Genomic DNA, 22,398 nt, shown 5'->3' with positions numbered 1-22,398 from the left:
AAGAATATTCCATTGAGATCTGTGAGATGAGTGTAGAATGCCATTACCTTCAAGGTCCCTAAGGCAGGCGTTGCTTGGAAGGTGGGCTTATGTTCTGCAGAGCTGCAACACCCACTGCCCCTGAGCTCTGCTTCTATAGCAGTACCCCATGCTGTCACTTCTAAGACAGCTGTTGGATTAGACAGCATTTCGGTAAGGCCGATTTTGACGTTGTCAGAAAACCTGCCAGCATGCATATGAACTTAAATATAAATATTCAAAGCAGAACAATTTATTAACAACATGTCACAACAGTGTTTTCATTTCAACTAAGCTTCAAGATGCCTGGGAAACTTGTGGGTAGAGGACTGACTGGGTGTAGAAGATTTACGGATCATTTAAAACATTCCCATTTCACAGCAGCTGCTTTCAGACTGATCACGGTCACCTTGCCTGCTTGTTTAAGAAACAAAACCACTTCACTACAGATGTTTCTTAAATTGATTTCCTAAGAAAAACGCAACTTTAGGGACTATATTCATCTGAGTATCATGCAAAGATCTGAAAAGGCTAAGTACAAGTAGATTACGCCCGAGTGACGTGATTGCAAATTGAAGCTGCAGTAAGCTGGTATCAACAAAGCAGTACGTGTGCCTATGGCACCCCAAGTGTTCTTTGATGCATTCAAAAGGTCTGTGGCTTTGGTAGAAGAAAAAGCAACTGGCAAAGACAATTCCATGCTCAATGTGTTTCTGTACAGTTTATTTTACAGGAGATGAGATGAGCACTGTGGTGCATATAAACTTGCAGAACAATATAGGAAAATACAGTTTAACCATATGAAATTGTTTTACAGTAAGACAGAAAAATTATGTATAGGAAATGCCTTCAACACTGAAGGACAAGATCCACAGCTGGCAAAGTAGCTTCTCTTGAACTCTGCCAGTTTACCCAAGCTGAAGATCTGCCCATTAAATCTTTTCTGCATTCAACTTAAGTTCAGTAAGTGATTCCTTCATGTATCCTTATGGAACAAAAGCCATCTTATAATTTGCACAATGATTCAAGATTTACTACTTACTCAGACAGAGGCTGCAACTATTTAAGGGGTCTATTCAGCCAAAATTTATGGAAAGTTATAAAGTTTTGGTTAAACATCTTTAAAAATAAGTCATTAGTACTGGCAAAAGACAACTTTCCTAGAAATTTAGAAGTATTTAGCAAAAGTTACACAAAAAGGACCAAATAAGCAACTTTGTTTTAGTAGAAAACTCTGGTTTAGTGTATGACTGGTGTCTGGCCCGCCTTTGAATCCCTGCTGTTAGAATGTCTGCAAAACTGTTTCGTGGATTTCTCACACAGTCTTTGGCTGCTGAAAGAAAGGAAACCATCTGAGGAGGAGAAGAAAATATTTGTCCAATACTAGTACCTGCTTTTTTCATAATGGATAGAGGTTGCTGCCCCTAAAGACTGTTTTTAACCTGCTGGAGCAGAAGAGTGGTAAACAGACATCCAAACTCCTTAAGCTATTCTGAAAATCTCAGCCATCACATCAAAAAACTCCAAAGGAACAAGGAATTTCAGGTCAAGCGCTCCCAAATTCAAATGACTAAGACTGTCAAGTCATACAGATGTGAGATGCCTGAAATCACCACTCAGCTTCAGACTTCCAGTACCAGAAAATTACTTCTCAGCAACTGCTTTAAAAAATAGTCAAGGTTGTTTTTTTTTATTTCACACAATAAAAGTCTGCTTTGGCCCCACATGCCACCTAACTTTTTATGCAGAATTCACTGCTTGTTCTACTGAGACCCCTATACTGAAGATGTGTCAGAAGATGAGGTTAGCAACGTACCTTCGATGCAGTTGCTTCCAAGTCTAACATTTCCTACTCCATTTACAGCATTAAGAATTTAGGAGGACTGTGCTGGACAGTAAATGATCAGAGAGACAAAGGCAGGTCTACTGGATATATGCATGTCCTAAAAAGAGTGCACAGTGCAGAGCAAAGGAAGGAGGGTTGAGAATCCTGCACAGATCTGTGCATACTGGCTGCTCCTGAGTTTAGGGAATTGGTAGGGTGAATCCATGTATTTTACACCCTTGTAGCGGACAGAATTTAAAGAGGCACTTCAAGGGGAACTACTAGTAGAATTTTAGTAGGGGTGTGATACAAGCCGTTACTTGTTAAATCAGTAGCCCTGAAAGACTGCATATATTCAAAGTTATAGTCTTTTCCACTCACTGAACCTGAATACAGCAGCTGAAAAGCTTTTGTTCTGAATATCCACTGAGTTTGTCTCTTACGACGCACCTGAAATAGTTCAACTTAATGTAAGTTGAGGGAATTAAATTTGAATGTTTCAAGTTTACCTGCTTTTTCTGTAATTATAATGTGGTTAACCTAAGATTTTGTTTTTATTGGTCTATGAAAGATTTTATCCACGTACAATTCTTAGAATCAGATGCATCATTAGGCACAAAAGGTTTCTGCCTTAAGGAATGCATGGGATTAGAAATTTAAGTTAAATTGTGCTTAGGTGTTGGTCCCTTCAGAAAAAATGTCCAGGAAGAAAAAATAAACTGACACTAGCACAAAAAGGAATCATTGCACTTCCAAACCCAGTGGCTGGTAAGAAAAATCCAACACAAAACCCAAAACAACCCCTCCAAAAAGCATGCACTTACCGCTCTCAGAAAACATCCAAAAGCATGAAGTTTGGTCAGCACATTAAAGCAAGAGAGACGTTCTATGAAAATTTAAAACTAAAGATCCTGAAAACTGGTGTATCTCAGTGACGGAGAGTTGGCACCCAGGAAAAAAATAAGAATTGAAAGGTGCACATTTATCTACTGTAAGACAAGTGTCATGAATATTATTTATACAATAGTGCTTCTCAGGAAAAGACAAGGATTTGCTAATGGGAAAGACTTCATCACCATTATGCAACAGAAAGACTGTGCTCCAAGCTCCCGGAGAATATCTGGACTCACAGCCGGCTCAGTGCAAGGGTGCAGGACGTCACAGTGCTGCCTGATGCCCAAACCCATTCTGTAGTCACCAGTGTGGCCCTGCCACATACCAGTCTCCCACTGGCACAACCAGGTGCCAGTTGGAGAGCATCTGTATCAAGCAATAGATACAAAGGAATGTTTAATCACTGATTTTCATGCGTTAAGCAGAATTCAGAGAGTGATGAGCCTGTTACTGGACCCACTGGGGTCTGAGGGAGACAAGTGCCTTGTGCTGAGAAGCTCAATTGCCACTGGGTCAGCTATTTTCCTGCCATATGTGTTGGGTTTTAATTTCAATCTGCCTGTGACTATTGCCCACCTGGTTAAGCTAAATGTAAATGTTAAATGTCAGACACCTCCGCTGTGGGAAAGAACGTAAGCTGCTCCCTGCCCCTGCATGAGTGAGTGCAGGAGGAATGCCCACCCAGCACGAACCGGTCACAGCACCACTTCAGCAACCTCTGGGACCTCACTCCCCTATTTCAACACATGCTGTGGAGCAAAAAGCCTTTCCAGAAAGGCCTGTTATCAGGAAAGCTCATTATTTTGAAAACTGCCTTTCTGAAACTGTCTTTTGAAGACCTAGTTCTCGCAAAGCGGAAATGTAAGGGTGACCAGGACTGCCTCCAGGACACCAGACCCCGACTGCCATCTCTGGGAACAGACCCAGCAGGCTGCCCTAGCACGGAAGAGCACACCAGCAGCGATACATAGCAAATATGTTTTCAGTTCAGAAGGAAACAATCAACTGATCACACCAAGAAGTCACATCTACTCACTCCAGGGGGACCTTCAAAGTGCTGGTCTGGATTTCTTAAGGTGCTTGATAGCGAAGGACCCACCTGGGTAAGCAGTGCTCTTTTTCCTCCCTGTGTGTGACTGAAGAAATAGATGGGCAGAGCTATTCTTTCACTTAATTTTGGAGTTGGGTTTTTACAGGTGCATCAGGTGAGCTGTAGGCCCATGCTCTAGAGCTGCACTCCTAACCACAGCGTGTCACTTGTGGAGCTGCTGGGAACTACACGTATAGCAGCTATATTTTATACATTAAGTATTGGAGGTTCTCGTTTCCTAATGTTTACCTTATACACGAATTCAACAACTAAGGAAAAAAAAGAGGCTTGTGCATTTCTATTTGTTAGCCTGATTTTCAAAGTCCACCTGCATGCTCTCTGTTGTGTTCCAAGAAATCTCTAAGCGCCGAGCACTTTGAAAGAGGTGAAAAGAAGAGTGCACATTTCTACATGCCCTGGTTTCAGCTGGGATGGAATTAATTATCTTCTTAGGAGCTAGCGCAGTGCTGGTTTTGGCTTTGATGTGAGACTTTTCAGTTCCTCAGGTCTTGCTAGCAAAAAGGCTGGAGGGGCACAAGGAATTGGGAGGGGGCACAGCCAGGCCAGCTGTCCCAAACCAGCCAGAGGCATTCCATACCGTGGGGCATCATGCCTGGGGTATCCACCTGGGGGCTTGGCTGGGGCAGGCAGGTCGTTGCTCGGGGACTGGCTGGTGGTGACCGGTTGCGTTGTGCACCACGCGCTCCTTTCTTCCTTTCCCTCTGGATTTTATTCTTTCCCTTCCCCTTTTCATTGTAACTGTTATTGTCAGCATTGTAATTATTGTTCTTTCATTTTTATTCCGTTTCAACTATTAAATTGTTCTTATCTCAACCCTCGAGTTTTGCATTCCTTTCCAGCTCCTCCCTCACCCAGAGGGATGGGGAGGAAAGTGAGCGAGGGGCTTCATGGTACTTAATTACCAGCTGGGCTAAACGACACTACATGAGGAGGCTAACTTGCAGAAAATATTTAAATGACATCAAAAAAAGGGACAAATTTGAAGAGGTTCTGAGAAGGTCTGACAAATTATGACTGCTACTGAGCATGTAAAGTTTCCTGTGAATGCTTTACAGAAAATTCCTGGGTGGGGGGTGGGAGACCAAAAACCACAAAAAAAAAAGAGGTGATCTCAGTGCAGTTCACTGTCCCAAGACAGCTACAAACACTAACATTACAGCATGGGGCTGTCAGTTAAAAAGCAACTAATTCTGCAATGTGAAACTGCACAGATGCATAAAGCAGGAGAGATCCGGGGCACAAGTCTGTCACACAGGAAAGGAAAAACGATTTCAGGGTTTCCTGCAACTGTGCAACATGAGGGGCAGCACAGCCACGCTGCAGCAGCTCAGCAGGGCTGCAGAGTGGAAAACTATTCTACCAACATAACAGGGATTTCCATATGACTTTCACTGATGTTACGATATTTTAACTTTTTTTTTAAAAAATTAAAGCTATTTCTAAAGATCCCAGTGTCAGATAACGAAGTAACATTCTTATAAAGGAACAACTGAAGTCTTTCAAAAGACGTTCAACACATGGAAGTGATGAACAAAGGTGAATTACAGACATTAGTGAATCTGGAGCAGACTGGCAATCTGAGAATTAGGCTTTTTTGGATGTTGCTCTGTGGAAGCAACTGGAATCTTGCCAGCGATGGGAGAAGAATGCACTTGGCCCATGTGGCAAAGGACTCATTACTTTCAGCTCATTAACTCCAACAGGAATCAGCCAACAGCACTTCATCCAGAATGAGCCTTCTGCTAGGAAATTAGCTGAAAGAATACCTTAAAGAAAGATTTCCAACAAGGACTCTACTGAGTAAACCGTGCCAGAAAATGGCTTTGGAGACATAGGCGGGCCGGTACGGATGATGAATAAAATTTATAATTCTGTACGGTAGCTGCAGTTAAAGCTGGTAAGCACCTCACTAGCTCTAGCACCGGAGTCAGGACACCCAACAGACTCAAACCATAGGAATTCATGGAGCCCTTGAGCTCAGACCAGGGCCAAAGGATTCCGGCTGAAGCAGAGATCACTGGGGAGCCAGAGGCTTGGCAGCATGAGACAAGTATGTGACAGTATTGCTTAGCCAAACAGGGAGCTCTGCAGGAGCAGCAGGACTCCTGAAACACCAGCAGCACCACCAAAGGCCCAGGCAAGCAGAGCTACCAGGTAAGAACCAGACGCAGGTTCCCAGTAAGTACCTCTTCAGGTGAAATCAAACAGTACTAATCAAAAGCTCACCTTCTGCTCTGTGACCAAAGAGCCGTAGGGAGATGTAAGACAGCTTTGTCACTCAACAAAGAAACACTGATAACTGTAGTGATTAATATCGTAAGACCTTGCATCAAGTGTGTGAGCTCACCTGCCAGACAAAAGATGACCCTTAAGCTCAGTACCTATAGAGGCCAGAGACTTTGCTATTCCTGTTAATCAGCTACATTGCAACAACATCTGCTTTTCACATGCTAGCAGTTTTAATGTAACATGAGGCTTGATCTTGCTCCAGAGAAGCTGTTTAGCATAAGCTACTGAATGAGAAAAGACTGGGTTCAACACTTTTGCAACTCAATGGAAGATGAACAGAACAATGCTGCTCAAACTCCTGAAGTTACCTTGTTAGGAACAAACACAAGGGCAGGCATCCATGCTTCCTTCAAACATGCCACTACCTTCTTCGGAGATGCTGTCCTTTCAGAAGCACCGGGGCCTCAGCGCTCCCTGATTTGTAAGGCATCACACTGTCCACGATCCATCAGCCAGAGAGGTGAACGAGCCAGGTAACACTGATCCTGCTGTCTGCAGCATCGTATCACAAAGGAATATCATCTTTTGCAGGAAATAAGCTGGAAACTCTCTACAAGCAACAGCAAAACTTCCCTAACGCTTCCACCAATTACAGAGTAGCGTCTTGTTGTAAGTGAAGCATTTCACCCACTGCAGAGCAGCCCTGTACCAGAGCTTGCTGGGCCTGGTAAAGATTAACAGCCCAGGTACAAACTCTCTCCTCAGATTACTGAAGTGGAAAGAAGAATTATCCTTCTGTGCAGCTCACACATCCCTGCAACATTTCAAATGGACCAAAAACTAGAAGTAGGAAAACTGTGAGGAAATAAAACAAAAGGGGGAAAAAAATTACCCTAAAATACAATTGAGAATTGAGAGCAGCTTCAATACACCTTAGTAGAGGAAGCAAAATACATTTCAGTCCTCAGAGAAACCTGTTCTAATGAACAGTATTTCCAGTCCAAAACAGATAAAAAGCTCAAGTGTAATTGATAACAGATTATTTCAGGTATTTATTAAGGAGAATATTGTATAAAGTGCATGACTAGCTTGGTTTTGCAATCAAAACAAGAATGTGGCATCATCAGGATTGCTCATTTGAATTTACAATACAGCTCAGAATACAGGAGTCAATCTGAGATGCAGCTCTTAAGTACTCAGGTTATTTTTGGCCATTGAAGTTTTGAAAGCTCACCCCGCACCTCTGGTTTAAAAAAAAAAAGTGCCTGTCTTCCAAAATGCATGGTAGAAATAGGAAAAATATACATTGGTATGCCAAAGAAATTAATAGGACTGAGAGAGAATTGATAGGAAGCCTGAAAAAGAGAGATCATCATCAGAGAAAAACTTCCCTGCTCGAGCAGCAGAAAAGGAAAGTGTATGGAAGTAGGAGGTAGGAAGGACTACGCAATGCTTAAGCAAACCATGTTTCACTTGTATTGCAATGGTCTTTGCAGGAACATAGGAGAGACTCACATAACAGCGTGCTGGATGCTTCCAACACTGAGAAAAAGTAAAGAGTTGTAAATTCAGAGGTGTGTAATGGAGATGCAGTACAGGAGGTGTCACACCAGGAACAGTCATCCTGAGCACGCAGTGGTCATGGCACTGCACCTGTCAATGTGGAAAGGTTATAAAGGCTAATGATGCAGCAGAGAAGTGGGCTGTGGAGGTGTTTGCAAGACAGGAACGAATCTATACTGCTAAAGAGATGGTTGAGAAAAAGGCAACAATAGGAAAATGCAACAGAATTCAGTCTGAAATAACAAACCAGAAAAATAATCACTGCAGCAATATTACAATGTCTTTCAGATAAGACTTTTCTGTGTCTCAGTTTGTATTTGTAAAGAGTAATACTAATTCTTAATGATCTAATCACAGCACTTTGAGGCCGATGCACAAAACCCTAGAAGAGCAGTAAAATAAAAGAAGGGTACGATTTTGATGCCAAGATAAAAAGGATGGCAACAATAAGATAAAGCGGAGCGTAACTGTGGATCAAATGGAATAGTACGGTTTGGGAAACTGTAGATAACACCACAGTAAACACTGAGTAAAGGCCACAGTGGTGAGAATCAAGGTTTCTGCTAATCTAAAGCAAGAATCTTAACAAACCTGGCATTGTATGAAACGTTAAAAAATATATTAACAGCAACACTGAATAAACAAATCAGAAATAACAGCAGGAAGAGAAAATTAATACCTTTTCAAAACCAGTCTCCAAACTACGTAACACTATGTGCCAAGAGCAGTGTTGAATTTTTGGTACTGTGTGGGTAAGGGTAACAAAGGGAAAACCTAGAGGTTAAGAATCTGATGGTGAAGAAGTGCTGGGCACCAACATCTACATTTAATGCAATCTAGCATCACAGATTCATGGCACCTTTGAAAATCAGGCTCTAAAAAGATAAACCCCACAATTTAGCTGGACAAACTTGGTAATTAAGGATACCTAAAGGCCGTGATATTCACCTGAAGGAACCAACAAAGGGCAATTTAAACCCAGATCCCAAATAAAATGTTAGGGGACTCTTCTTTAAGGAGATTCTGTGAGAAAACATCTTGCATGAGCAGGAAAGGGTTCGAACATCTAATTTATTCCTTGGTATATATAACCTCTTTCTGTCATTGAGGGCACTCAGACAGCTAATGAGGTAGGTATAGCACAACCAAGTCTTTCCTGATAAATAACAGCGATGGTTAACACTTTCAACCTTATTGATTGGGCTAGAACAGAAATCATCATGATAATGGGTTTATGTATCCCTGAGAGGGAGTATAAAACAGGAAGAATAGGAGACTTCTCCACAGATTTTGGGAGAAGGGCCATCACTTCACTGCCATAGTGGGAAACTGCATTGTATGAAATCAATGTATTCACACAACATTGCTGTGAGATATGCGTGTTTTTATAGACAGGGGAGCCAGAAAAGTTAATTGACTTGCCTATGGCCATGAAAGCAGTCAGTGACAGACCTAGGATTCATGATCAGGACTTCCTTGCCTCCTGCATCATGTTCAAACAGTTAACTACTTGCTGGCCAGAGGCTCGCCGCGTGGTTGTTCTAACATACTGTATAAAGATAGTCATGCAAGGGATGTAGCACAAAGTCACTGAAGAACAGAGCGCTCTCTGTACCAGAAAGCAGATTTCTTCTGGAAGCTGCGTGCAATTGGGAACCTCTGGTGGGAAGCACACATCTGGTTTCTTCACCCTGGAATGTCTGATGCTTAAGGCTTAGCACAACGAGGACCATTTTAATGACTAAATGTAACAGAGAGAGCCTGTACAGGCATAAATTACAAGGTGTCTGGTAGTGGAACAACCTTTTCCCTATGCTCTTCTGACCCTTAAAAAGCAAACATTAGCCTGGTTAATTCAGTGGACTCATCACATACAACTATAGATCAGTCTATATTTCCATGTCCACGGGTCGGATATCTCCAGTTTTGTGTTCTTTTACCCACAGTTCCCTGTCTTTGGCAGGATCCACTTTCCGAAGCAACTGATCCACGAGCTCTACTGTCTAAAACGAACCAAAACAAGAAGCGAAATGTCAAGGGTGCATTTCAAGCAGAGACAGTCATTTCTGTAAAGCGCAGAGCAGCTATGGGCACGCCTACGTTGCATTTGCAGACAAGTGAGAACTCCATGTACGCAAGACACTGTGGACAACAGCCAGATCTGAATGGGAAGCCTCATAGCAGGAAGCAGAGAAGAGGCAGAATTTTAATGTCAAGCAGAGACAGGCATCCTATGCCAGGCATTGGCCAATTGGTCTCCGACTCCTGTTCTGCAAGCTGTATCTTACACCAAATACAACCATGTACTAAGGTCAGCATACATCCCCCATATTTTAATATTTGAAAACTAGCCAGTTTTTAATAAGAAAAAAAATATATATACTCCGTCCCCAACAGTGGAATTATTTGCCATCTCTCTTGCAAGAACAGATGACCTCAAGGAGTAGTGCATCACTCTGGGAGAGCTAATAACGGCCCAGGCTGACCAAATGTAATTCAAATCATGGTGTCTCCCCCAGCAAAAAGCTGTGATCCAGCAGTATGAAATGTAACCAGGATCAGAGAGTCTTGGAAGAGTAAGACTGTAGGGTGGTCAGTACAGTACTGCTGCAAACTAATGAGCTGACTGTATACACTTTTCGCCTCTCCTTTTGATACAGGCTAGTCAGATCAGGATAGGGACCACACTGCCCAGCTGAAGTGCAGGAAAGACCAAAGGGACCGAACAAAATGCAGACTTACACTTTGGTTGAACATGTCTGTCTCATGCCGCAGCTGTGTATACTGGCAAAGATGCTGCCGTATCATCTCCACCCTTTCAACTTCTAGTCTCTCAAGCTCCTGGACATGAAGAAAAACAAGTCCATATTTTTCTTGGAAGCTGAGCTTGAAGACCCAGAAAAAGGATGACACACAAAAGGCTGCCAGTCAGTGCGATACTACCCCAGGGTCATGCTCTGGGGCTGAATTCTGTGGCTGCACATCCCTCTAATTTGCAGGGAATCAGAGACAGCAAGCAACAGAAGACACTTCAGCCTGAGCCTAGCAACAGAAAAGAGGGTGGAAACCTTTCCAAAACTGAGACAACCGAGGCAGAGAGAGGAAGTACTGTCTTCAGGGATGCTGCAAGCAAGAGGGAATCTACTTCCTGCAAAAAGTTTTGCATGCTTTATTACTAGCTCAAGAAGTTACAGCCATTCCTTAGGGAAGCAGGAGGCTGCACTGGGGTGTATGGCTCAGAGGCATGACTGCCCTTGGTCTAACCAGACACCTGTAAGAGCAGTTGTATCTGTTCATCAGATGATGAGCTGGGACAAGTCTTCACCTTGCTCAGCTGGCAGTAAGCAGACCCTAGCAATGCTTTACTTGAAAAAGGCCAGTGATTTCTAACTTTCCTCCTGATTTCTTCCTTCTCCTTCTCCTGGAATCGGATATTATAATCCAAAATCTGCATTTAGCCCCTTCTCACCCATCTGAGTGGGAGCAGTGGAAGCAGCATGCTATGGAAGCCTGCCTTTAAACACATACGTTGTAATGGACTTTGCTGTATCACTAGAAAGCTCTGCATTCATAGGCACATCGATGGGGCCAAATCTCAAAAAACCTGCCTTCAGAGGGCATTCTGTGTTCATTTAATGGGCATCATGGTGGAGCGCAACCTGAGCATCTACAAGCAGGCAGGCTGCTACATTGCCCTCACAGTGCTACCTGCAATTTGTTAAACATCTTTCTGGAAACAGATTTTTCATTACAGCACAAAAATCTCAGGTGGCAGACTATCTGCCTGGGGAGGAAGAGCAAAGGCGTTTATGGTATGGACAGGACTGAGCTCCTGTTGTTGCCGGTTGATGTACTGCCCTTATGGATAAAAGGGCCCACTTTGAACTCAGACTCCCTTACTTAGGGCACAGATGTGCAGGACCAGAACACAGAATTGAGTGTGCTAGTGCTGGTAAGCATGCCATATGCAGAACATCTGTTGTATCTGCACCAGAAGCTTCAGGGAGGAAGGTATGCAAGGAAACACCATCTTCAGCCCTTGACTCACTCAACTTTGTATTGCATATGAACCGACCTGTATCTGAGCTGATCAGATGCAGACTGTTTTTCAATTTAGATTTTATATTCGTGTGTACCAAGACTTACCTTCAAATGCTTCTCAGCCTGAGTTTCACAACTTACAAAACCTGCTGTGCAGCCTGCAGGCCATAACTCCCCTCTTGAACTGTTACTAGTGCACTTCTGAGTCACACTTCTTTGGGAGCCAATACGCAGCTATCACACCTGGCCGTATCTGGACACGGTGGCACTGATGGTCAGTGTCATTTGCATCACTGAGAAACCACCAGTAAAGGTGAGAGCAGAATCAGATCCCGTATGTATAGGAACAGCAAACTTTCTCTCTCTTGTTCTGCTTTTGGGAAGATATCTGCCTCCTGGTTTTCCATTCTGCCCATCTGTTGTTATTTATTTACTGCAGTTTAAATATCGCACTGACACACTTCCAAATGCCGAGCAATTTATTACTCTGTTTCTTATTAGGGGGAGTTTACAGTTTTGTGTTTGTCCAATGAGAAAGAGACATGCAAAAGATATTTTTATTTCCCACTTTTAAAAGCGATGGGCTGTTGTCCAGAAAGGCTCTAAGGAATGACATGAGGGAAGAGCCCTAAAGCCAAATTACAGGTATTTCAAGGAACACAGCTCATCAAAGCTGTATCTTGGCATCTTGGTGACTTAACCCCAAAGGTATGTGCCCTTACAGTGAATACTATGAGCTGTGCTATCTTCAGAGAAACAGAACAATAGGCAATTAAAGCATGCCTTTTCTGAGCTAGCAATACTTGTGAAGAAATTGTAAAATCATGGATTACAAAGATTCATTAATGCATAAATGGATTCAGTGATTTATCACATTCTTCCATGTCTTCCTTGCATATTATTTCATCCTTCCTGGGGACAATTCCAGTGTTCTGGCCCCCTAAGCAGCCCTGAACTGTTTTAATGCCTTCTGCAAAAAAATTATTATTTCTCCCTTCCCCTAATGATGTAAGTTTTTATTAGAACTGAGAACGGGAAATACAATGGGAGATTCATCACCCAATTTTTCACACTGCTTTGCACTGTAGCTAGCTACGACTGATTAATATTATACACAATTACAATTTTGCAATGCTAGACATACAAGATGCTACACAGAGTTACATACCAGAGTGGTGGTCACCATTTCCTCAAACCACTTTGACTGGGCTTGATTGTAAAGATCGACGCAGCGCATCAGGTCATCTCCTGAAAAGTTCAAGGCAGCCACACATTAGTCTTCTGTAGCCAGCGTGCAGTTCAGGTTTTGTAGACAGACACAGAGGGTTACTTCAGTTAAGAAAAAACGGTCATAGACATAAAGTTATCTCTGAAAAATAAAATAATTAAAATGGGAAGGAAATAATAATCAGCTATTGAGCTGCAGGGTAGCACTCTGTAGGTGAGACTGCATTCTAAGACAGGTCTGTTTAAAGTGGGAGCAAAGAGTCAGGCTCAAGCTGTCCAAGATTGACAGATGCTTATTTGCTACCTCAACCCAGCTGCACAGTCATGCACTCTCACGCCTCTGAAGATGCACAATTCCAGCTGAGCTCTGGCTTCCTCCCACATTCAGGACAGTAACACAATAAGCTGCGATTATTTCAATTTTTTCTTTGTTGCAAGTCTCTGCTCTAATGGAGAAGGAAAGGTAGGTGAAAAATCTGGAAGGCGGGTCTCAGAGATTACTGCTTTCCAGTTAGTAAATTCTCTTTTTTCTTTCAATGAGGCTCAGTTACAATTTCCCTAATGATCTGATGCCTAAGTCCAGGGCTTAAAGTCACCCTGCTCTTTTAGGTGCAAAAAGGTCTTTATACATAAACTGGGGATGAATCAAGCTTCAAGAACAGGACTCCACAAACAAGTGTCAAAGTAGGAAATGCATCTGGAAATCTCTCATGGACTTAGAACCTGGGGCAGCAACCAGACTCCGTGAAGAAACCAGGATTTGGGGCTTAAAGCTTGATAATAAGCCTATCCACCAAGACCGGGGATGCCTAGTCTGACATGAGAAGTCCAAACTCATGGCACTCCCATGCCAGGAGGCTCCTAAGGAGCTATCTGACTTGGGCTTAGCCTCCACTCACCCAAGTGAGTCTGAGCCACTGTACAGCCAGGAAGAGGAAAGCCATGAAACACGCTAACAATCTACGAGAGCAGAAAGCAACGCCACGTATCGGCAACCAGAAGGGCTGGTCTAGAGCTCTCTAGTCCTATCGTTCACTTACAGCAGCCTCATTTCAGAGCCAGATGACTACATGTCGCTGCTGTGCACGTCGCAGCACCCCAGCCAGAGTGTGGGTAGCACTGCCTGTGGGGATGGGGCAGGTCCACCCCTGCCACACACCACAGCAGTGGCACAGAGCGATGGAGAGACTCACACCAAACTCGGGGTTACTTCCATCTGATCTGCTCTCCCTTGCTTGTTCAATAAGTATCTATTACAAATAATTTCTGAGGACCCAAGAGAACAGAGAGAGGCTGTGAATTTGCAGATGGATAACGAGCATCCCTCATAAAGCCTCCTGTGGCTAACATGTAGCTTGCTTCTCCTCAAATGAACATATAAATGTTCACTTTTTTCACACTGCAAATGCCTCCTCAAATCCCAGACAGCCTATCCTGAAGTTTTAAATGCCTCAGAACTATGAAGGACCACTCTGCCAAGGAGTGGACTCATGAAGGGATGAAACATGGAAGCCCTACTTAAAATGCGTTTTCAGCAAAGGTACTAACAGAGCTGCACACAGCAGCTTTGTGGATCTCAAGAAAGACAATTCCTGATGGATCCTATAGGAGCGGTTTGAGCCTCTGTAAAACACGTGTAGGTCACATCAAGCAGCTGTGTCCTCAGTACAATATAGCACACACACCTCACTATCACCTGAACAGAAATCATTTTAATTGCTACTAGCAGCGGAAAAAAGACAAAAAGTTCACTGTCAAGGAAAAACACAGTAACAACAGGCACCCACATAGTTGTGGGCGACTGATTTAGGAAAGAAGGAACTATGACTTGAGGAAACATCCTCAGCTGAGCTTCTTTGCATCTGACTTTGAAAGTTTCACAGTTACCTCAGCACATTTTAACAAAACAAAAGGCCAATTCATCCTCCTTTTACTGTTCTCTACCCAATGATCAAAATCATCCTTGTGCGATGTCTGACCTGGAAAAAACTAGGCTTGTTTCTCCAGAGGATTTAATACCAAACAGATTTGTAGCATGGTTCACTTTGACTTTGTAGCTACAATACTAAAAAACAAGAGAGGTGGGTGGATGGGAGGTTGCATCCCATCTTGCTCCTGCTCCCTGCGGGGCTGCGCTTACCTCGCACCACCGAGAGGCACAGGCACTCACCCGCCTGAGTGGACTTCCGTCTCGCTTTCTTAATTTCCTCTTCTGTCTTGTTGCTGAGCTTCACCTCTAGCTGCTGTGTTTTCATTTCCAGGTCCTTCTGTCTCTCTGTCAAGGCTTTCCGGGCCTTGGAGTAAATAAAGAAGAGTCACAGGTTATAGAGGAAAAGTGCTGCCGGCTGCTTTCAGCCATCTCAGACCCCTTCACACACACATACACTTGTCAGTAAGAGTTCAGGGACTCTGCATAAAACTGGGTCCTAACGGGGACTCAAGTTCTTAGTACACCGTGTGGTGTTCAACAAAGTGTCCTACCACCACAGAGAAGCCGTCACCAACAAATCACAAAAGCATCCCAGCTCTTCACAGGTTCTTAGAAAGGCACAGTACGAGAGGCATCGTCAGATTTCTGTGTTTCTTAGTCACTTTTTCACTATTTCTGGAAGAAAGGGGAGCTAGAGCTTCTTCCAAATGTCTTAACCAGCACCACCAAGACAGCTCTCCTATTTGCTTTTCTTAGGATCTAAATTGTTGAAAGAATTTCAAGTCTCTTAGAACAAAAAAAATTAAGTACCTCCTGGATTCAATATATATTTATCAGAAAAAACTGACAATAGAAACTTTTAGACTTATTTCAGAAAAAATTAATTTAGATTCCTGACAATAGTGGTTTGTACTGTAGAAATCAAGAACCTGAGACCTGGTTACAACTAATTATTTAAATTGCTTTTAAGTTCTTCAGGCTTTTAAAACCTGATTTATCAGTATCAGTACCGAACTTACACAGGCAAATTAATAAAGTGTTGGAAGAAATAAACATCGCTACCACGTATGCATACGGTCACCACATCTGCCAAGGCTGCCTATGTATGTCGAATAAAAATAACTTGGTTTGGAGAGATTTGTTACAAAATAAGCCACATTTATTCTTTACCCAGTTACAGCGTTTCAAACTAGATTCGGATGATTACATTTTGCGAGCACCTTGCAGCCTTCTGCAGTCACAGCAGCCCGCCAGTTCCAACAGCCCGGAGGCACCGTCCCTCGGCTGGTTTCGAGGGGCAGTCCCGAAGCCCCGCTCGTGCTTTGGCAGGTCACAAGAGGGAGCCGCAGGAAAACCAGCTGCTGAGCAGCTGCGTGCTGCATCAGGCACACTGCAGGCGGTTCTTCCCTTCTTTTAATCCTTCTCGAGGATCTACTAATTCATTCTTTTCAATATCCCTACGGAGGACTGTGTTCCGTTGCAGATATGGCTGTGAAGAACTTTTGTTTTGCTGAAAAATGCCTTCCCTGCATACATACAGACTAGCAACCTTGCGTATCCTGCAATAATTCTGTCCCCGGGTTAACTTTCTCATGTGCACGCTGATCTGCAATGAAAGCCCAACCAACCTTCTGGGTTGACTGAGCACGGTACTTTCCTTTCCAACTCACACCCAAGAGCAAACCACAAGAAGAAACCATTTGGCCCAAGTGTTTTGGCAGCTGAGGCACGGGGTATCCCGCTTCCTGCCCGCTGTTACACCCACAAAGAGAGAGGACTTTTTGTGGCTCTAACTCCCCCTACATCACAACATCAGCTACCTGCTGGACGCTCGTGCTAAACCAGCCCTGATCCTAGGGTGCCACTGGTGCCTGGGTTCCTCAGGTGAAGATGTTTGCTGTGAGGTGCAGAAAATGGGAACTGGGAGCTGGTTTGTGGCTTGCCGTGCCCAGTTCAGGCTGCCTCCCTCGGCCATCTGCTTTTAGCCACTGCACGAGGAGACCGAGCCAAGCAAGCCCTAGGACTGACCCTGCTGCTATTCTAAGGCAATATTTTTTAAATTTTGAGGGCAATAGATGCAACTTCCAGATGCACATGAGCAAGCAGCATTTTCATTATATATACTAGAAATATACCATCCCTAATTGGGAAGGGGAGGATGAAACAAAACCCCAGTTCAGCAGGAATGCATTAGCCCTGCCTGTAGCCCCCAGTTCCCCAAATCTCAGCTAAGCAGCAAACATCTGGGGCCCAGCAAGCGTAGCTAACAGCAAGAAACACTCAGCAGAAACCTTTGTGGTTCTCTGCGGCAGAACAGAAATTTTTCACGGGGCAGCTGCTCTAGTGTTGAAACCAGCAGTATCTCATAAAACTCTCCAGTTTGCTCTCTGCTCCCACCTTTTCAACGGCTGCGTAGCGGCTGGCCAGGTGCTTCCGTAAGTCTGCAATATGGTGGTCACACTTCTTCATGTCTTTCTTGAAGTTCTCTCTGAAGTTGAGCAGGGGTTTCTCCACCTCGCTCTGAAGCTGGTGACGAAAACAAAGGAAGAAATGGCAGTAACGAGGAGCTGAGCACTAATTACTAGCTCTTCTGCTGAGCAGACAGGCCAGAGGGAACGATACACGTGCCATACAGCGATGCTGCTCCTCCCCAAGAGTTCTGACTGAAGCTACTGCAAAACTCAGCTCTTCAGAGTTAACTCCGTTAAGGGAATATTTACTGAAGGGAGCAAAAGGACAGAAATCTTGCCTTCCTCTCTCCCTGTTAAATCTCTTACATGTAAGATCAAACCACAGGTCAAATCCAGAGCATTACCCAGGCTGCTCTGACTCTGGCCTAACCAATGCAACTTGCTTAAAAAACCCAAAATACACAAAGTAAAGCAGCCAACCCTGACTGCAGCAGGGTGAGCCAGCAGACCCTGGTGACATATCTGTACTCCCTATATAGTGAAAGGAGATCAAATGTGGGCACGTTTTATGTATTTCTGCCAAATATAAAGAGCCTAAACAGAAGCCTGAGTATTTAGTTGAAACTCTTTCAAGGAGTGGCACTACTTAAACCACTGAAATGAACTCAGGAGAGATTAATCTAGACAGCACGTGTGACTCGACAGTCAGTAATAACTCTTGATAAGAGTTTGTATCACACTGCTCTTCGACTTTCTGATACACAATTCTGACATCTAGGAAACGTGCTCTGAAGGGATACAGATGTTTCACTTCCCCAGAAGCAACCAAATACTTCCTTTTCTATTATCCCCCCCCGTGGGGATGCTGGATTCTGCCAACACAGGCGAGCTGGGTCTGTAATCACCTAACATGGCCCAAAGTGGAACAGTGTCAAATAGTCGCTGAAGGCAAATATTTTTGGCCTTTCTTCAGTGCTATTTTAATGAAAAAACTTTATTCAAGCTCTCTACAGCCTTCTAATGGAGAGAGGCTACAAAGACAGCCAAGACCCTACAGCACACATTCTAGAGAGGTTAAACAAGCCTAAAGCACACCTTGTTTAGGCAGATAGACTGGCACCACAGTGATCTAATATAGCCTACGGCTATCGGAAGGTCAGATACAAGGGTAACAGGGTCAAACTCTTTTTTCACAGGGCCAGGAAATATCACAACAGACAACCGAGCTTTTGGGAGGTTCAGGTTAAATGTAATTTAAAAAGAAAAAAAGTAAAAATCACTAGAACGGTAGCTGGGCACTGGAACAGGTTGACCAGAGAGGTCGTGAAATCTCTGTCCTTCGAGATATTCAAGACTCTGCTAGACAAAGACGTAGCTCACTTGATCCACTAAGTCCTGCTCTGACTCGGGGGGGTGGATGATGGACTAGAAAATTATGGACAATATTTTTATGACAGTCTTATCAGGATGGCCCAGGCAAGCTCATAAAGAATGGTTCACAACTCTGTGGTCCAGCATGGTTACGCAAGCTCTCTCAAGAACAGAGGTGCAAACCAACAGTGCACTAGGAGCACTGTCAATGCTCAGTGGAACAAGAACTGGAACAGAGAGAAGTTCTGCATGGCTTCAGTGAACTCCAGAAGCAATATATTACAGTTGATCAAGATGTCTGTGTCCAGCTGAGTATGAACTAGCTACACAGCCTGCATTCCCTTCAGACTGCTGCATTAATAAATGGATTAACCTGGGGAAACAACCCAACATGAGTCACCCTCGGTGGAAGAAGTGGCAATGTGACTCATCTGACATAAGCAGGCATCGCTGTGAAAACCCTTATAAAAATCCCCAGGGACAGGGACACACCAAACAGGGGGGCGTTTCACCGATAGTTCTACTTGCCTAATAGAAAGTAAAGATACTTGTTTACTTCACATGGTTTATAATGGGATGGGATATTCTGAGATCCTCATAAAGACGGGAAATGCATCACCAGGAGGCTCAAAATACAAACAAGGCAACTGCTTTCTCCAGTTTTGTGTTTTGGGAATCAGAGAGACTGACTTCTTAGTGAAGGCAGTCATCATTCTTCTAGCATCATTATGTTGCTTGAACTTCCATCTTGCAAGAGGTACCATAAGCTGTCAAAATAGACTCACATGTGAACGACACAGGCTTTTAAATATCAGATTATAGTTGGCCATATTTATTTTTTTCTAGAAGGTCTTGCTAAAAGGCTTTTGAATGCATGTAATAAATGACAAAAACATAAACTACTTTCCTAAGGTGAAGAGATTTAAAGCACCAGTGTATACAGACAACTCTGACACCCTGATGTCACTGAATGGGTGAGAAGTGACAAAGGATTTGATATCTCAAGAAGGCTGCTAAAAGAAGTTATGAGGTATAGGACAGAGACCCTGTACCTCTGTGCCAGTGTGGTAGAGACTCAGGCAGAAAAAGAGGCATACGGTTAATCCCAATGTTAAATGCTAGAGAAACTACACAGCTGAGTTATCAAAAGGTACACTTCAAAAATTCCTCTGATTTCACAAGTACTTATTTTTTCCCTTGCTCCATCAGCACCATTTCCAGAATGGCTGGTAACACATCACCATATCCAGGCCAGCCCACCATGACTTCAACTAGTACAATACACGTGCATCTTCTTTTCCAGCAGAACTCACCTCCTGGAGTTCAGTGAAGGATAATTAGATAGCTGGAGAAGAGCTTCAGTGCCATGACAGCCTTCCTGAAGTATTCCTTGTGTGCATGTATCTACAGCTGCCATGCTAGTCTGCACAGGCATTAGTACTGTACTGATATGCTATGTCCAAGTGCCGCGAGAGTGCTGTCACCTTCTCTGATCTGTTCCGTGACCCCCACTGTAACAGTGCTGTGAAGGACTGTCACAGGACTTGTTCAACGTCTTCATGGCTGGTGTTTATGTTTGAATACCCTTGGCGTGCTCTGCACCGTGCTGACTGCTTGTGTCAGCAGTGACTGGTTTCGTTCGACGACCAACAAGAAATGTAATTACTAATTCTAAGAATAACTTCTCTGAAAGTAACAGCAATAATCAATATGTTTAAAAACTCTGTTAATAGAAGAAAGTTGGAACTAGGAACTCCCAAAGCAGGTACGGGAAGAGCGGGGAGAGTTCAGGGGGTGCTACAGGAGTTTCTGTGCACAGCTTAAGGAAAAGTAAAACAATGACAGAGCCCCTATACATTGCCTGCCTACACATACACACCACTCCAGGGTGCATTTCTTCCTCTTGGAAAACAATACGGGATGACAACGGGGAGTAAAAAGTATTTTACTAATTACAGCCCTGAAGTAGAAGTCTGAAGCAGAGCAGCAGGTTACCAAGGCAGCAGCTGGTTGCCTCAGTAACCTCTGCATAATCGCTTACAAACGGTGCAGAGCTATAATTTTCCTCCAGAACATGGCTGTTGTGCTCAGGTATCTGCCACTGTATTGAACTTGATCACCCACAGAGGTTAACACAATGAAACGGCACACGTGAATATGTCAGATGCGGTAGGAAAAAAACAGATAAATACCGTAATTTCTACAAGAAATGTCCTTGGGCATCACTTGAGAGTAGATCCAAAAATAACATGAAATTAAAGTTCCCTGTGCACTTTTCAGAAAGGCTAATGATACAAAGAAGTCAAGAGTCCTGGTTCTCTTCCTTCTAGACAGATACAGTAGATTCCAGTTGAGAAGCTAAATATTACTTTGTATTTCTTCCTCTACAGAAGTAATCTGCACAAGCTCTAGGTAAATTTACTTGAACAGGCTGGAACTTAGAGCCCTACGTGAATAACCTCTAGAATCAGTTTTCCTTCTTTTTTATGAAAAATTAAGGCTAGATGTGTTTTAATTTACTCATCAGGTAGGTTAAATAAACTATGATTTTGGCAGGAAGAACAGATGGGGTTTCAGTAAGTTTGTTAACCAACATGTTCATTCTTCTAAATCTGTACCATATGCATGTGTATTTTCCCCACTAACAAGCACTGAAGGGAGATCCACATCAATTACAGGGCAAAAATATTTGCAAAATGAAGAACTATTTACCTTAGAAGAAAATTTGAGATGAACCTCTGCTTCATCAGCTAGACTCTTCTTTAGCTGAGCCCAAGCCTCTCCTAGTGTGCTGAAAAAACAGTGACAATGATCAAAGCCCCATCTTCTGCACATCCTCCCAGCGAGATCTGTCAGACAGACACCGTATCTTGCTCAGCAAAATCGCAGAAAAGTGATAGTAGAAATCTGAGAAGATAACTGATCTCTGTGACCAAGGCAGAACTATATCAGCATTGTATGCAGCAGATCTGTGAAAACACTGTTCACAATGATCTCCAGTTACAGAGATGCCACGGTCTCCATAAGCAAGATACTTCAGGATCTTATCCTTACCATAACAAAGTTTTTCTTTGCTAATCTTTAAAATATATCTTCACCAATGCAGTTTTTCCATTGACTCTTCTACTTTACACCCGACTTTTGGTGAACAGATTATTCTACTTCTCCTTGGAGCAGCTTTTCAGTATTTGAAAATTACTCTATCTTCTTTTTCCTTCAGACAAATTATTTTCTAGATGACGGCAGGTTAGGTATGCTCCTCTAGACCCCCTCCAGCAGCGTAGATTCCTCTTAAAGCACATAACCAGAACTACACCATCTTCCAGCGGAAGTCTTCCAGTTGCTAAACTGGTAACAGATTATTTTGTATCAGACACACTTTCCTCTGCATATCTATGCTTTTTTAGACAACAGCGCGAAGTTGTTGATGAATAAGCTTGTGATTCACTACAGCCAGATCCTTCTCCCACAGACCGTTATGTAACTGTATCTTTAACATCCTGTGAAAGTATAAAACCTGGTACTTTGTCCTCATTGAAACACATCTTCATTATTTTCAGTTAATTTCTCTAGTTTAACAGAGTAATTCAAATTGCAATCTTTTCTTCAAATTGTACATACCATCCTTCCAAACTTTGCCTCATCTCTGATTACAGTAAACCCAGTATTTATTCTATCATAGGTCATTTACAAAAACATTGAAAAATACCTGGAATTGGGACGAACCATATGGGATCTCACTCCACAGCTACTTTCTGCACTTTTTATAAGTAGCGGG

General features: G+C 43.2%; 1 protein-coding gene across 4 annotated transcripts in view; it reads right to left on the bottom strand.

Annotated features, from left to right (window-relative positions):
- Positions 1–724: 724 nt before the first annotated feature.
- Positions 725–22,398, bottom strand: part of GAS7 (growth arrest specific 7) — a 102,788-nt gene continuing 81,114 nt past the window's right edge. For 3 of the 4 annotated variants that reach the window (XM_055723720.1, XM_055723712.1, XM_055723726.1), the window contains 6 exons: positions 21,333–21,411; positions 17,236–17,364; positions 15,079–15,202; positions 12,850–12,929; positions 10,383–10,481; positions 725–9,643 (listed from right to left, as the gene is read on the bottom strand). In XM_055723720.1, the coding sequence (XP_055579695.1) occupies positions 9,530–9,643; positions 10,383–10,481; positions 12,850–12,929; positions 15,079–15,202; positions 17,236–17,364; positions 21,333–21,411 (625 nt within the window). In that variant the 3' untranslated portion in view covers positions 725–9,529. The remainder of the gene's footprint in view (positions 9,644–10,382; positions 10,482–12,849; positions 12,930–15,078; positions 15,203–17,235; positions 17,365–21,332; positions 21,412–22,398) is intronic. The other variant, XM_055723730.1, reaches the window with a different exon arrangement.

Source organism: Falco cherrug, chromosome 1 (genome assembly GCF_023634085.1).
Source record: "Falco cherrug isolate bFalChe1 chromosome 1, bFalChe1.pri, whole genome shotgun sequence".
NCBI lineage: Eukaryota > Metazoa > Chordata > Aves > Falconiformes > Falconidae > Falco > Falco cherrug.
This window is presented reverse-complemented; position numbering and strand designations above follow the sequence as displayed.